General features: G+C 40.2%; 2 protein-coding genes across 6 annotated transcripts in view; one reads left to right on the forward strand and one right to left on the reverse strand.

Moving 5' to 3' along the window:
- Window positions 1-5,206, reverse strand: part of LOC121873316 (septin-2-like) — a 43,445-nt gene extending 38,239 nt beyond the window's left edge. Inside the window, exon 1 of one of the 2 annotated variants that reach the window (XM_042376825.1) lies at window positions 5,156-5,206. In XM_042376825.1, coding sequence (XP_042232759.1) covers window positions 5,156-5,185 — 30 coding nt within the window. In that variant the 5' untranslated portion in view covers window positions 5,186-5,206. The remainder of the gene's footprint in view (window positions 1-5,155) is intronic. The other variant, XM_042376824.1, reaches the window with a different exon arrangement.
- A 5,056-nt stretch (window positions 5,207-10,262) lies between these two features.
- LOC121873319 (myeloid leukemia factor 2-like) overlaps window positions 10,263-16,507 on the forward strand; it is a 147,797-nt gene continuing 141,552 nt past the window's right edge. For all 4 annotated transcript variants that reach the window (XM_042376831.1, XM_042376832.1, XM_042376828.1 and 1 more), the window contains exon 1: window positions 10,263-10,399. In XM_042376831.1, the coding sequence (XP_042232765.1) occupies window positions 10,347-10,399 (53 nt within the window). In that variant the 5' untranslated portion in view covers window positions 10,263-10,346. The remainder of the gene's footprint in view (window positions 10,400-16,507) is intronic.

Raw genomic sequence — 16,507 nt, forward strand, 5'->3', positions numbered from 1 at the left:
GTGTTGGGAAAAGTAATGTGATAAATGTAAATACTTGTACTATACAGTTAAGTAGAATTAAGAAAAATATGCCTGTAAATGTTCTTTATACAAAGTTGCTTAAATGCTTATGTACAGTTGCCAGCAAAAGTTCTCCCACAACCCTGTGTAGCAAGTTTGTGGGAGGACTTTTGCTGGCAACTGTACCTAATAGCTCGGACGAGTTGACAAAAGAGGCGAATTTGAACGACCCGCTCAAGTTACGTACTAGTAAGTCAAAAACTTTGTTTTGGGCGTAATACTGTATGGTAAAATCTATCCCCCAAACTAAGATTTCTTTATTTACCAAAAGTTAATAGAAAACTACCTCATATTAAATTACTAAACTTACCAAATAAAAAGTATTAATGTATAGTTTTGTTGTTTAGGAGAAAATCATTTACTGTAACATCTAAATATTTTTGCAGGTAAACAGCTATGTGACTGAATAAGGACGTCATGCAGAGACTGACGCAACGCAGTGATACCTTGCGGAAGAGCTGGACAACACCGAAGGTAAGAGACAATATGTACAACAACTTATCAATATTAGAAGGTCCATGGTCTTCAAACATATTCTGTATCTCCAGGAGTTTATCTATTCAGTGCATGAATCATAGTAAAAGAATATCGGCAAACTAGCCATCTGAAGCTGTGATGGAGTAAAACATCACCAGGAGGCACACCCATCATAACTAAGATAAAGTATCCTTGTTATACTGTACATGTAGAATTTTAGAGAACAGTATCTAATCCTGACTCAATATTGACTCCGATGCTAATTTACTGGAACAATTTAGTTTAATTCATTGTTTTGGCCACAACATTTTGGGTAGTACAGTATATAACATCCTTGCTGTATAACAGAGATTAAGGGCTAAATTCAGCATCATATAATGTATAGTAAAAGGTTAGTAACATGGTTAAATAATTATAGTAGACCTTTTGTTATTTGCTTATACAGTAGAACGTTGATATAACACGAGATGCGTTCCAAGAGAGGTCGCTTTAAACCGATAAATTCGCACTATATCGAAGTGTTGTTTCAATGGAATAATTTAGTTTGGTACATGAGAGAAACACAAAATACTAAAAAGACTGAGTGTGCCCAGATGCACCTCAGCCCATCTCCTAGAATAAACTAAACATTGTTTACTAGCGGTTAGCTGATGAGTAGATGGGGTGGGGGGAGGTGAGGTGATGTGTTTGACAGTTGATGCCAAGGTCTAGTGCTTATTTATTTATCTGTCCTTAAGAGTGACTAAGTTTTCTCTTATAAAATGTCACTAAACTGACATGGTCTAATTAATTTTATTACAAAGGGCTAAAATTTTTATCTCTTGTGCAAAATATATGACATTTACATTCAAATTATTCACTGTCTTGCAAGGATTCTAGCAATGCAAATTATATTTTCCCAACTTTAGTCTGTGACATTATATAAGATAAAAACTGAAAGCCTATAACCACCAAACCCTGGTTGGGAAGATGGGGGAGGGAGGGGAGGGGACAGTGACATGTTTGACAGTTGTGCCAAAGGTCTAGTGAAGTATTTATTTGTTTATTTTTGTCCTTTAGATTGTTTTTTTTTTTTAATGTCACAGAAGTGACCGGGGAGAATACAAATTACATTGCTGGAATTCTTATAAGATGGTGATTAATTTGAAAATAATCATGCTATAGTTTGCACTAGACAAAACTTTTAGTAATCATTTAGTACATTATTTTGAGAACATGTACAGCACAGCTTTGCCCTTAGGACAGTGTAGCGTGCCCAGAGAAACATTAGGCGCGAATTTTAAAATATGATGAGCCAGATTGACTCGTGCAAAATAGGAAAGATTCGCTTTAAAATAAAACATTGTCCTTAATTGTGGGTGTCGCTTTAAATCAATAATCTTAAATTGAATCGCTTTAAATTTACGTTCTACTGTACCAGGATATTACATTGAATCAGTGCATAATATACTCTCATTAATAATTAAGTACAGTACTGTACAGTACATAGAAAGTATATTTAATTTTCAAAAAATATGATAGCGAACCCCAGTAGAGCAGGGCCTCTTCTTTCTACCTTGCATATTTGTACAGTGGTCCCTCGATTAACGAACCCAATTGGTTCCACAGAGTCGTTCATTAACTGAAAACTTTGTTAACTGAATCTATTATTTCAATGGGATATTGGGTAATTGGTTCCAACTCACAGAAAAAGTAAACATACAAAGTACTGTATACCTGTACTGTACCGGTAATAGAATTAACAAAACATTAAATATAAACTAAATACAGTACTGTATAGTACAGTATACTGTACATTAATCAGTGATGTACGTTGGACGCCATTAATTTAATGCCGTCAATGGACGGCGACAACTTTTTGTTATCGCTGACGCCATCAATTTTTGGGGCAGGTGGCGCTACTGGTGGGGCTGTCAACTTTTCACCCGAGCGGAGCGTCAAGCGTCAATTTGTTCGTCAACTTCTAAAATTTTAAATTTTTCAAAGTTCGATTTTCAATTATCTTGTTATAAAGACGACCGACAAGGCAATGAGGCAGTTGTTCATCAAATACAACACCCCCATCCCCTCTAGTGCTGCCGTGGAGCGCATGTTCTCCATGGGCAAGGACGTCTTGAGGCCCAAGCGCAGCAGAATGAGCGACAAGCATTTTGAGATGCTAGTATTCTTGTGGGAAACAAATGAATAATTAAAATGATATTATATAAATCATAATAAATGATTAAAAACGAATGAATATCTTTTTATTTTGCATATGTTACTCCCATACGCAGGAGAATACGCATTTCGGGGCTGCATTTGTACATCACTGAAAACTCTTTGACGCTAGGTGTTGACGCTAACGGCATCAATTTATGAAATCGTTTACGCCGACAGCATCAAATTTCTCGGCCGTTTACGCAGACACTGGCGGAGCCACTTTTTTTGTTGACGAGAACAACACTGACAATAATAAATAAAACACAATAGAATACTGTATTTTAACTTACTTTGAGGTGTGTATGTCATATTCCCCGCAGCTTTGTTTACATATCAAACAGCTGATTGTAGAGGCAGTCGATGATGACATGCCATATTCTTTACAGAGTGCATTGGTTCTAATGCCTTATTCATGTTTCATAATAATTTCTGCACTGTATATTATCAATATGTGAACTAAATTCAGAATGACCAATAATTTTAATGTAAAAATGCAAAAATATTTAAGAGACCAACAAACTCGATGTTCACTCCACTGTAAACAAAGTTAAACTGAGAAGCGTTGATGGGTGATTCAATCAGCTGAAGGACACACAAAAACTGTTTCCTGTACTGTATATATTATCAATATGTTAACTAAATTTCAGAATGACCAATAATTTTAATATAAAAAAATGAAAAAATATTCAAGAGCACAACTTTCTTGATATTTACGCCACTAGAAATGAATGTAAACATAGAACTGATTACTGTATTGGAGGACTAGCCGATCAGCTGATGCAGACAACAAAGCGTGTTTCTCAGAAGGCTGTCGTTAATCGAAGTTTTGTTCGTTAATGGAACTGAAAATCCTTATGGGAGCTAATTCGTTAACCGAAATTTCGTTAAATGAACCGTTTGTTAATCGAGGGACCACCGTCTAGGGTCGCAGTCACTTCACAATAAATTATTCGGGCGAAAATCACTCTTACAAATTTTTATCTGACATGTCCTTTGAACCGGATATCCCGGTATCTAGTGCACAACAATTATTAATATTAGCTCCCTACTATCATAACAGTAAATTAAGAAACTAGCATCCTGCTATACAAACTCTGGCCGAGCACCTAAAATGGCGGCCATTCGGTGCACTACAGTAGCAAGCCATGTTCTATGGTGACACCACAAGGCAGAGACGAGAGTGTAATTCAACAATTATCGATCAGTATTGGTGTTGTCACTTATTATCATCGGTGTTTTTTTTTACCTTACAATGAGAGGATATCAATAACGTTTACATGCCAGCAGTTAGCCGAGTTGGCACCATATGGCAACAGCTCATATTGCCTGCCAGGTGGGAGACGGAAACTAGTCGAGTGCTCCAGCAAAGTGGTGTGTTACAGTATTTGAAAGTAATAGAAGAAAGTCAAGCACAGGATTATTAGTACGTACAGTATACAGTACTATTTACCATGTTTTACCCTGATACTGTTGAAATGCATGTCCAGAGATTTAAAGAATACATACATACATACATACAGTATATATTAAGTGATATCCCCGTTAGCCGGAACAATTGGTGCAGAGCACTTATGGGAATGAGAAATTTCCGGGTAACGAGGCGACTCTCTCAAAGTCGGAAAAAATCTCTCATCCCCGAAATTTTACGGGTAACGGAAAAATGTTCCCGGAATTTCGTTTTAGTCTTTAATAAATTGCTTTAATTAGATGCTTGCATGAATAAAAACGTTTGTATTTTTTTATTTTCGTCTTTAATAAATTGTCATAAAACATGCCTACATGATCCAATGTATGTACACAAAGATAGTAAACCAGCCATTCCGTCTTCAGTGCTTCAGTGAATATATAATGAAGGTCCAAAGCCCTTGAAATGGTGATGGGAATGAACGAGGTGATGAAACGGGGAAAAAAAAAAAGTGGTGACAAAATCAGTAAAAAAAGGTGGTGACGAAACGGGTTGGTGACGCAATGGGCCCACCCCCTGTTAGGTTTGGTTGGTTATGTTAGGTTAGGTTGAATATCTAAATACAGGGATGACCAAAACTAAAAATTTTTGCCTCAATTTGTTTAATTAATAGATTAAAATTAACGTTTCCACAATGTTTTTTTTGTTTTTGTTTTCTTCAAATTCTATCAACTCCTGGTGTTAGCCGTTTGCTCCACTATTACCCTAAATTCAGTAATGGGAGTAAATTGACAACACTACTCTATAGCTCTACAAATAAACGAGAATACCAGAGTTTCATCACATCCTCTATTGGGTCACACCCATCAAGACACCCGGAGCTTTCAATACAACATCTTTTTATTTAGAATTCTGAACCGCCCAAAACATAAAAAAATACCTTATATTAGTTATCACTTATATTTTTTATGTATGAAAACTCGTTAAAACACAAATAAAATCATATTATCTTACCGGAGGACGTTCAACAGCCACAGCCGCCATGATGTTTCCAAGTACTAGAGCACTGTGTCCGATTCCGATAGTGCTGAACTTATACTTCGACTTCGGTATCATTAGAGTATATTAAAACGAATGTATTTTTGTTATTCTTGATTTTATTAAAGACAAAAAGTAGTAGTAATAGTCATGATTTCTGAGTGACTTTAGTTAGCTCCAAGTAAACTTAGGTACATATGTAGAAGGACATGGAGATATCGGAACACAGACAACAGTGAGTTCATTCATTTCAGAAAGTGAGAAAAGTAACAGGATATGACACTATGAAATTACATTCCGTGACGAAGGAACTGAGGTAGGTTCTGCTCATGATATATGAATAATGTATGCATTACTTGTCTATACTACTGAATCAAGGTAATTTATCTCAGTGGTGATTAATGTTTGTTTGTTTCATAAATGATATACCTGACGTTGTACACTCCTCCATACAAATGTTTGCAGATGATGGCAAGTTATTTCGGGAAATCAAGAACCAAGCGGACTGTGAAGAGCTGCAGAAGGACCTCTGTGGGCTCCAGGAATGGTCGAAGGAATGGCTGCTGAGATTCAATGTCACGAAGTGTAAGAGGATGCACCTGGGGCGTACCAACGGAAAGGAGGCATATCATATGTCCCAACGGGATGAAGAAAATGTACTAGTTGAGACTGTGTGTGAGAAGGACCTAGGTGTGTATGTTGACAATGAGCTGAAGTTCTCGGGCCATTGTGAGAAGAAGGTAAATCAGGCAAATAAATTATTGGGTCTTATAAGAAGGTCGTTCAGATATCTAGACGGTCCGTCCCTCGTGACGATCTTCAAGAGTGAAGTGCTTCCCCATCTGGAGTACTGTTACCCCGTCTGGTCCCCGAGATATGCTAGGGACTGTCAGTTGGTTGAAAATGTTCAAAGGAGGGCCACCAAACTGGTGCCTGCACTTCGGCACCTCAGCTACCCTGAGAGATTGGAGCGCCTGAACTTGCCTAGCTTATACTACAGACGGGCAAGGGGGACCTAGTTGAGGTGTATAAGCATCTCAGGGGACACTACTCAGTTGAGTGTCCTTACTTGGAGCTGGCGGACGCTCGCCCCACAAGGGGTCACAGCTCAAGATTGAAGAAGCCGCAAGATCAGAAAACCGTGAGGGCAAACTTTTTCGGAGTGAGGGTTGTAAACTCTTGGAACAATCTACCAGAGAGTGTTGTGACGGCACCGAGTGTGAGCTCTTTCAAGACAAGACTTGACCAACACTGGAGCGGGTTCAGGTACATTCAGGAGCGGGTGCATGCCCAGTATTTGCCAACAGTGCGTGACAGAGACGTGACCGATCGCCCGGGCGGCTAGCGAGCCGATCAGTGGCGAAGAGGATAAAAGTAAAAGTAAATCACAAATCTAAATTAGCTGGATAGTGGGTTTTGTTATTTTAGATATTATTTTTTAAACCACATCATATCTGACATGAATACATAATATATACAGTTTATGTCGCAACTACACCATAATAAATCTTATGAATTTAAGCATAATGTACAAGAGGGGTGTGGTTACCTATGCAAGCCAAGACACAGCCCAGCCAGGTGAGGGTATGGGGAGAGGATGTTTTCGAAGAATCAAAGTGGTGTAAAATTAAACTGAAGGGGAGAGACTTACTCGTTGTTGGATGTATGTACACATCCCCAAACTGTAGCGCATTAAACCAGAGGAACTTAAGAGCCTTAATTGACATGTAACGGTGCAAAACTCTAGCCACCTCCTTGTCATGGGGGACTTTAATTATGGCGACATCGACTGGAGAAATTAATCCACGCCAAACGACCTAAATAATCCAGCCACTCTTTTCGTAGAAACTCTTATAGACAAATTTCTATTTCAACATGTTAAAGATCCGACTCACTACTGAGGGGAGCAAACACCCAGACCGCAGGACCTCATCATAACTAACGAGGAGTGTATGGTGGCCAGTCCTTCAGATCTTCTGTAACTGTTACTTGGTTCATGATAAAACCAGGTCCAGATTCAAATATTACATAAGAAATTATGACGGGATGGGGAAGGAGATGACGAGTATACACTGCCTGACTTACTCAGGAATAAGAACGCAGATGCTACGCTGAATAACATAGGCAGTAAAGTAAACCATTCGATTGATAAATGTATACCTAAGATCAAACCCAGTGCCTCCAGGATTATAAGAAGACCGCTACACATGAACCATGCGGCGGTCTGCAAAGTTAAGAAAACTCAGGATTTCGAGACGTAGGTTAGGACAAATGAAAGCAGGACAGGAGGATGTATGCCAGTTCCAGGAACCAACCAAAGTCAGAGTGTAGAAGGGCTGAAGAAGAGCTCCAGAGGCAGATTACTAGTGAGGTTAAGTCGAACCCAAAGGCGTTTTACCGCTACGCAGAGTCAAAATTAAAAACGCGAGTAGGCATATCGGACCTGAGTCTTGGAGATGGTAGCTATGCAGATTCTGACCAGGAAGGTGGAGGCCTTGAACATTTTTTTTTCATCGGTGTTCACAAGAGAAGATACGAACAAACTTTCAGTGTTTAAGGAAATACGGTTTGACACAGAGATGACCCACATTGTGTTCTCGGACGAGGTTATAAGAAATACGCTATCAAAGCTAAAGATTCACAACAGTCCTGGCCCTGACATGGTACACCCCAGAATGTTAAGAGAACTGTGTAACGAACTTGCGGAGCCCCTTAAGATCTTGTTCTGCAAATGTCTGGAGGAGCAAAAGGTTCCCGATGACTGGAAAATGGCTTAAGTGTGTCCTATATTCAAGAAGGACGATCGTCATTCCACGAATAATTTAGACCAGTGAGCCTGACCAGCATAGTGCTCAAAGTACTAGAGAACATCGTAAGAGATCTCATGATGGAACATTGCGACTAAACAACCTTGTAAGGAATGCCAATGCGGTTTTATTCCGGAAAGATCCTGCTTAACACAATTACTCAATTCTAGAACAAGGCGGAAATATCGACAATATATACCTAGATTTTGTCAAGGCGGCTTATGACAACGTACCCTATGAAAGGCTAAGAATCAAACTGGAAGGTTACGGGATTCGGGGAAGTGTCCTTGCATGGATCGGAGAATCTGATTGATCGCAAGCAATGTGTGGTGATTAGTGGTACGAAATTGTCATGTGTAGTTGTGAGGTAGCACCAATATAGGTAGTAAGCAGGCGTATCGCATGTCCCACCAGGACGAAGAGACTACACTGATTGAGACCCGTGTATGTAGACATTGAACTTAAGTTCTCGGGCCATTGTGGGAAGGTGAATCAGGTAACAAAACTAGTAGGTCTTGGAAAAAGGTCGTTTAGATATCTGGATAGTCTATCGCTCGTCACGATCATCAAGAGTGAGGCGCCTCCCCTTCTGGAGTACTGTGAAGAGGATAAAAGAAAAGGAAAAGTAATCAAAGAAGTGACCGATAGCCCAAGCGGCTAACGAGCCGATCAATGGTGAAGAGGATAAAAGTAAAGTAAAGTATAGTCTTCTGCAGTTCCTCGGCACATCCAGGCACTGCACTACTGCTTACCATCCTCAATCCAACGACATTGTAGAGCGGTTTCATCGTCAGCTGAAGGACGCCATCAAGGCACAGCACGCCCCCTACAGCTGGACGGATGTTCTACCGTTAGTGCGCCTTGGCATCCGCGCATCACACAAAGACGACATGGACTGCAGCCCAGCAGATCTCACCCGAGGCGAGCCCCTTCGCCTATCTGGGGACTTCTCACTTACTCCTGACCTTGACCACTTCACTCCTGCTGCCCGTCACGACCTACTAGAAACACAACGACAAGCAGTGTCTGCATTCAAGGCTACTGCCCCACCCAGCCTTCTCGTCGCCCTGAACACATCCCTCCTGCACTACTCAACGCCGAGTATGTCTTCGTCAGGCGCAATGCTCACCGCAACCCACTTCAACGCCCCTACGACGGACCCTTCCCGGTTTTTGCACGGTCAGCGAAGTTCATGACGACCATTCGCAATGGCAGACACGACACCCTGAGTGTCGATCTAGTGAAGCCGGCCACCTTACCCGATGGGGCCCCAGCCCAGCATTACCCCCAACAAACCACACCTGCACCAGTCTGCCCACAGGTGCCACTTGCAGCACCTCCTTATCCACAACAGTTCTATGTGCCCTCCTTTCATTCTTAAGTACCTACTACTCCCTCCCGGCGCCCCCGAGGACTTTGCACTTGCCACGAGAGAAGCACCACATTCCTCCCCTGTTCCTCTCGCCGTTCAACCTTCTCATATGTACAACCCTCCTTCTCCCTATGCTTCTCCCACAGATTTTGTGTCATCGACGGAGTTGTCACCGTATCCTTTCATATCTGCAGGTAGGACAACCTCCAATCCCAAATCCGGTCTGGCTGCTCCAAGAGCTCCAGCCGGAACCACCAAACAGGCCGCCTACAGGCGAAGGCCAGTGTCGGACTACGGTCCGACAATCTCAACATCACAACACACCGTATGAGCAGACAACACGCTCTTAAGTAGAGAAGACCTCCTCTAAAGACGCTCCTCCCCAGCAACTCCTCTACTACGCAGCAACTTCCCAGCACCTGACTGCTCTGTACATATAATATATATATAAAGAAAACGCCAAAGTGAGTTTCCTTTCTCACCTCCATCCTTAGTGCGAGATCTCCTCCGTGTACGTATGTATGTGAACAAAGATAAATTAGACTACTGGCCTCATATATTACGCTACATGCTCTTTTCTGGGTTCACCCATGTATTTCCATAAAAGAAATTGTCATAAATTTTTCTGTCGATTGGAGAAATACTGTAGGCGGAGAAGGGATATTGGAGCGGGCGTGTATATTATCTTATTACTTAATATTTCTTACCTTGTGTTCACGAAGCCCATATTATGTATGTTCACCTGATTCTGACCCTATATCATTTATAATTTCTCTCTGCTCCTTTTAAAATTTTAGCACCGCCCTCTGTATTTAAATAGGGCGGGTGGGTGTAGCGTGGTGGTCACGTGATGTTTTGATCAGGGTGGAGGGCAGCCATCTTGGTAGAGCCGAGCCAGTGTGTCCTGAGCCAGTGTTAGAGAAGGTTGTGGCGCCAGCTGCTCCTGTACACCTTGGCATACTCTGAGGAATATTGATCTACCACCAATATGTCGCTCTTCGGATCGCTTATGAGAGGCTTTGACGATGACCCCTTTTTCGGGTAAGTGAGTTTAGGTGTATTTGTATTGTGGGCTGGATTAAGACGACTCAGAAAAATGAATAAAAATGGTCAATAATTGTGTAGCTGGAGCGCCACTGACCAAGTGTCAGTGGCGGAGGATTGGAATTGCCTTCCATGTTCGTTTAACAATTGTGAGGGATAATGGATACGTGGCTGGAATTTTAGGTAATTCCTATGTATTATCTATTTTGTTTAAGATGAGACCGTCTACTTGAGGTAATTATTGATCAAAGAAAGTAACTAGGGATGAGAAGTGTTGGTTGTTACGGTCTGACGATTACACAACCTAGTTACTGTACTAGTAATTCGATAGAACTAGACATGGGATGTTTTGAATCTTTTATGCAGTAAATTAGCGGTACTTGAATTGAAATTATGTAATATGAGAGTATATTCTTGGAACTGGGATACGCACTAGCAGGTCCAGAAATTTCCAGCAAGAGGAGATTCATGGTGACCAAGTGAAGTGAGGTAATTTTCGATTTTGGCTGAAACAAAAGAGTATATAAAGGTCTCTTGAACCGTGATTATAGATTTTATTCGAAAATGATAGCTGTGATCATATTATTTGTTTGTCCATCCCTACATGGTGCATGGAAAATTCTGGTGGTAAGTTAGAACTGGCCTAAAGAAAAAGTCCATTTCTTAAGCAGTAGTATAATGATTAATTCATCTTGGCCTCTTACACAAGTCTAGGATCCAATTAATTTAATGTATTCAGACCGATCCTCCCCTGACTAAGGTTCCAAGGTTTCTTTGAGATCCTTTATTGTCACTGCCAGGCTTATATTATGAATTAAATTGTGGTTCTACTAACCAATCAATTTTTTTCTTGTTATAATATAGTATAGTGGCTGATCCTTTTAGTGTTTGTTGGTTGATTTAATTTAATGACCCATTGGGTTAATATTGACGAGATAACTGTCGCAGCCTAATTTTTTTATGGATCTTTTTTTTTTTACTATCATCGCTGAGTTTGGATATGATATTCACATCTTGGGAAAATGCTTTGTTGGGTAGATATTTAGACCCTTAAGCCTGCACTAGCAGCACTATTTTGTCTTTTGCCGTGATAAATTGGTAAGGTAGCATGACCAACGCTCGATTTTGTCCTCCATTCTGTGTATGTTAATGAGGCGCTCTGTCCGAGCGAGCGACTTCCTCACATTCACACACAAAAAAATTACACCATATACTGTAGTAAGTTCTTTCTGTTTAATATGCTGGGGACAGTGCCCCCTCCAACTAGGGGGTCACTTGTGTTTCTTGCCAACTGAGGTTAGGATGGGTATAATTTAAAAAGTATCACTTTTTATTGCATTTGCCCAAACTACGAGTGTCCACTGCAAAACACAGTGAAATTGTGGTGTTTTTAAATTAATATTCTATAAAAAATTGGCGACAGGTATGTTGTCAATAATTACTGAACCATTGTATACATGCACTGAATGAAATTGAACTTTCATAATATTGTACTGTATTACTGAATAATATATAGATAACTTTCTGAAGATCCATTGAAAGTAAGATTTTAACTCATTTTTTCATTATCAACAATGTGACAAAACACCCTCACTGGGTGATGATGCAGATTGCATCATCCAAATCTGAATTCATTATCCAGATCTCATTGTCTTGCTGGCAGATGCTGTTGGCTTTTGTGTCCAAAAGAATGAGGGAAACTGCAGTAGGCCTATTGGCCTGTGCTAAGCAGCCCTGTTTACACTCAATCCTTATCACTCATACCTATGTGGTATCTGTCCAACGAGTTCAAGTTGATGATGGTGTTTGGTTACTTGTTCCACTCTTATACAATTCTGTTTCTGAACCATTGATTGCTTAATTATGTCCTGAATCTAAATTTTTCTAATTTTAAATCATTGCTACATGTTTGATCCTGGTTTGGTAGTTTAAGTATAATCTGCCTAGGAAGTGCTGTCACTGTTTTTAGTATGATATGTTAAAAAATAACAGCAGTATCTGGCAACTTGGCAGGGGCTGAAATGCTGTTTTAGTAAGATGGTGTATTAATGAATTCGTAAGCCAATATCTCGCTACCCATTTTTGTTGTAGTTCCTAATATTTTTGCAGATAAGAAGGCTTCTAGATGAGTAGCAATAATAATAAAAAAAGCAATTTTTGTTAACCACCCATCACCTTCTTTAACATGAAAAATATATTTTTCTCGCTAGTTTTGTTGCTGTTTTAGATGATTCTGACGTTTATCTTTGGGGAAAACCTCTTTAATTTTATTTATTTATTTATTTTTTTATTCCACCCCCTTCCACCCCAACAATGTAGGGGTCCACGTTGGTAATGTGGGGTTTTGGGTGGGGATGGGGGCTGAAAACGAGTGATTTTCACCAAAAATAAATGTCAGAATCATCAAAAACAGCAACAAAACTTGCAAAAAAATATAATTTTCATGGAAACAAAAAGGTTAAAACTAAACTAGGTCTACATACTAACCTAACCTGACCTAACAGTCCGCATCCTACTTTGCCCCCTGGATCCCACAATGACACCACGCATCAAAGTGTGGTAACACACAAATGAACGTGTCGCCATAACATCAAATTGGGACTTAGAAAAATTCGTGATTATTACAATAAATATATCACAAATATCGCATTTATTTTTGGAACGCCCCACTAAATTCAAGTACAGTCAATCCTCACATTACGCGGTCCCGCATTCCGCGTTTCACCGTTAACGCGGTGCCTTGCCGGAACCTAACATGCTCACATTCCGCGGTCGTGAACCCCATTACGCGGAGAGCGGCTGGCAAGCCGCGCCATTTTGGATCCAAACCTCCCGCCATCCGCCATGTTGTGTAAGAGGCGCGAAAATGGTGCGCACAAGGTCGCCCAGTCATCAAAACATTACCAGTTCTTCACCCGCCACCCACTACAGCTGGCCCAAGTCAGTGATAGTGATAATTATAGTGAGGATATGGACTTATATGAACTTTGGGGGGTTTGACAAAGAGGCCCTGGAAGCCTCTGTGGTGGATAGTGATACAATTGATACAAGTGATACAGGTGAGGGCCAATAATCTGCCCTCTGCCTCGGAACCAACCGCCCATCCCCGTGTGCCCAGCCATCTTTTCTACTAATGTAAGTGTTAAAAAACCTAATATTATTGATATTTCTCTTAATTATTAATTGTGTGTGCATGCCATCATAAAGTTAAGATAATATTTTTACTACAACATAGTTGTGTGTCGTCAAAAAGTGGAGTTTGGGGATCGGCCTGGACTCCATTTCAATTAATCCCATATGTTATGTTGTTCACTTTACGCGTTCCTCACTTTCCGCGGTACCCTCCGGGTTACATTAACCGCGTAATGTGAGACCCAACTGTATATATTCTTTTGTCTCTCGAAGAGATCTATTAAATGGAAAGAAAAAAAAATCGTAAAAGTTTGAAGAGTGTTAACAAAAAGTGACCCCAAAAAATGTGTGGTTTTTTTTATGGACTGTACAATAATCAGCCTGTATAACAGAATTCTTTTTAGCGGAAAGAATTTTTGTCGGTATATCCTTCTCCATCTAGCAAAGATTTCCGCTAGATGAAGGGAGTTTCCAGTAACACCTACGTGGGTTTGCATCATTGTTTTGCCACAATCAGTCAGTTTCCCTCTACGCCTCACATTGTTGTAGTCTCCCAGGTTTTTTTTCCTGTTCTCCCAGCGTGTGTGTATGTACAGGTATATCTGTCACCGTGCCTAAAGTGAGTCCTAAATCCAGTGAAGAGAAGGGTAACAGATTGCATCTCAGTTATACAGAAATTTTTTTTTTTATTTATTTTATTTTATTTTTTTGCTAATATCTACATACTGTATTTGTATGTGCAAAATCATAAAATGTGTACAATTGGTTAGTTGGGAAAGTTAACTATGGGTTCATGGCTTCATCAGGAATTTTTACGAGTGGTTTGTGACAATCTACTTTACTTTTACTCTCTTACTGTCTAGCCACTTAGTACCCATGAACAATGTATGTATAATATGAAGAGTGTCTAATATTATGAAAAGCAACCATTATAGAACTCCCCATAACACATGTCAACAGTCAATTGTGAGGTGGCTATTGTTACATGTAATGAAACTATAAAAGTTGTGGAATAATTATTTTAGTATTTTAATGCAACGAAGAAATAAAGAAAATATAAATATAACTATAAATTAAGAAAGTGAAAAGCATGGGTGTGTGTGTGTGGAGGCAATGGGCTGCTGTAACTACATAGCCAGCCCAACCTGCACCTTGCTCTCTTCCCAGGGTTCGATATGATACACACACTACATCCTTGACCACCGAAGGGTCAAGACGTACCTGGCGCTCCTCTCGGAGCAGCCAGGTCAACTGCTATGTTGGCCCATACCAACTCCCTCCCCTGAACCCTCCTCCCCACCGGAATATCAACAAGTTCACGCCAGAAGTTACTATTTCATTTAGGAAAGAAATGGAACCAGTGTTAAACAGAGGTGAACAGTGGTGAACAGTGCTTAAGTCAGTGAGAACAACTCAACAGTAACAGTGGTACCCAAGTTGACCTTTCACACAGTGAGGTCCCAGGTACCCAGTGATAACGGCCCGTGAGACCCAACTACCAGCGATGTGTTAATCCGTCTACGATAGGAAGGCCTGGAACCACACCTCACTCATATAACACCATCTGTGAGGGAATTACTACACCACGTGAGGCCCCTCATAACACCATATGTGCAGGAGTTACTACACCACGTGAGGCCCCTCATAACACCATCTGTGAGGGAATTACTACACCACGTGAGGCCCCTCATAACACCATCTGTGAGGGAATTACTACACCACGTGAGGCCCCTCATAACACCATCTGTGAAGGAATTACTACACCACGTGAGGACCCTCATAACACCATCTGTGAGGGAATTACTACACCACGTGAGGCCCCTCATAACACCATCTGTGAGGGAATTACTGCACCACGTGAGGCCCCGCATAACACCATCTGTGAGGGAATTGCTACACCACGTGGGGCCCCTCATAACACCATCTGTGAGGGAATTGCTACACCACGTGGGGCCCCTCATAACACCATCTGTGAGGGAGCTGCTACACCACGTGGGGTCCCTCCTAACACCATCTGGGAGGGAGTTACTGCACTGCGTGTTTGCTGTTCAAACACCTACATTAATCTGTATGTTCACTGTATGTTCCTTTACCTTTCTCTAATGAAGGCTTTTGTTAAACCACCAATGTATGTAATAAGTCATTTATGCCCAATGTATATTTTCAGCCTTCGGGCTGCAGAACTTTTTCAATAAACCGTTAATTATTATTATTGACCTGATATCACGGCATACACACAGCGCAGTGCAGCAGCCACACGCATCTAAGTCAGCTGACTGGCTAATCTGTGTGGCTTATGCTCAGCAACCCTCAGATATTTTTTGTACATAAAATATGTGCTACAGGTACAGAATTTTATTTTGTGATGTGTTAATTATAATTTATATTTTGTATTACAGTACGTATTGCAGTTTTTTAAATTTTTGGCATGCACAATACTGTATAAAATAACAAAGGATTGGAGCCTATTCCTATGTACAGTGTATCGAACTCTGACAATGTAGTTTCTGAGGACGAAGTACCTTTCATAAACATATTCACTTCATTGCCAGAGCTATAACTGTACAGGGGTCCCCGACTTACGAACGCCCGCTGATGCGAACTGGGTTAAACTTGAAATTTACAGTATTTTATATACCTGATGACTAAATTTTTACTTTCATTTACTGTATTTTGTAATTTTATTTCTTCTTTTGTTTTAAATTAAGTGATATATATATATATATATATATATATATATATATATATATATATATATATATATATATATATATATATATATATATATATATATATATATATATATATATATATATATATATATACATATACATACATACATGCACACATACATACACACACACACAGTGGTCCCTCGGTTAACGAATACAATTCGTTCCACAGAGTCATTCGTTAACCTAAAATTTTGTTAACCGAATCCGTTGTTTCAATGGGATACGTATTGGGTAATTG

The sequence above is a fragment of the Homarus americanus genome, unplaced genomic scaffold (genome assembly GCF_018991925.1).
Source record: "Homarus americanus isolate GMGI-L3 unplaced genomic scaffold, GMGI_Hamer_2.0 scaffold32929, whole genome shotgun sequence".
Classification (NCBI taxonomy): Eukaryota; Metazoa; Arthropoda; class Malacostraca; order Decapoda; family Nephropidae; genus Homarus; species Homarus americanus.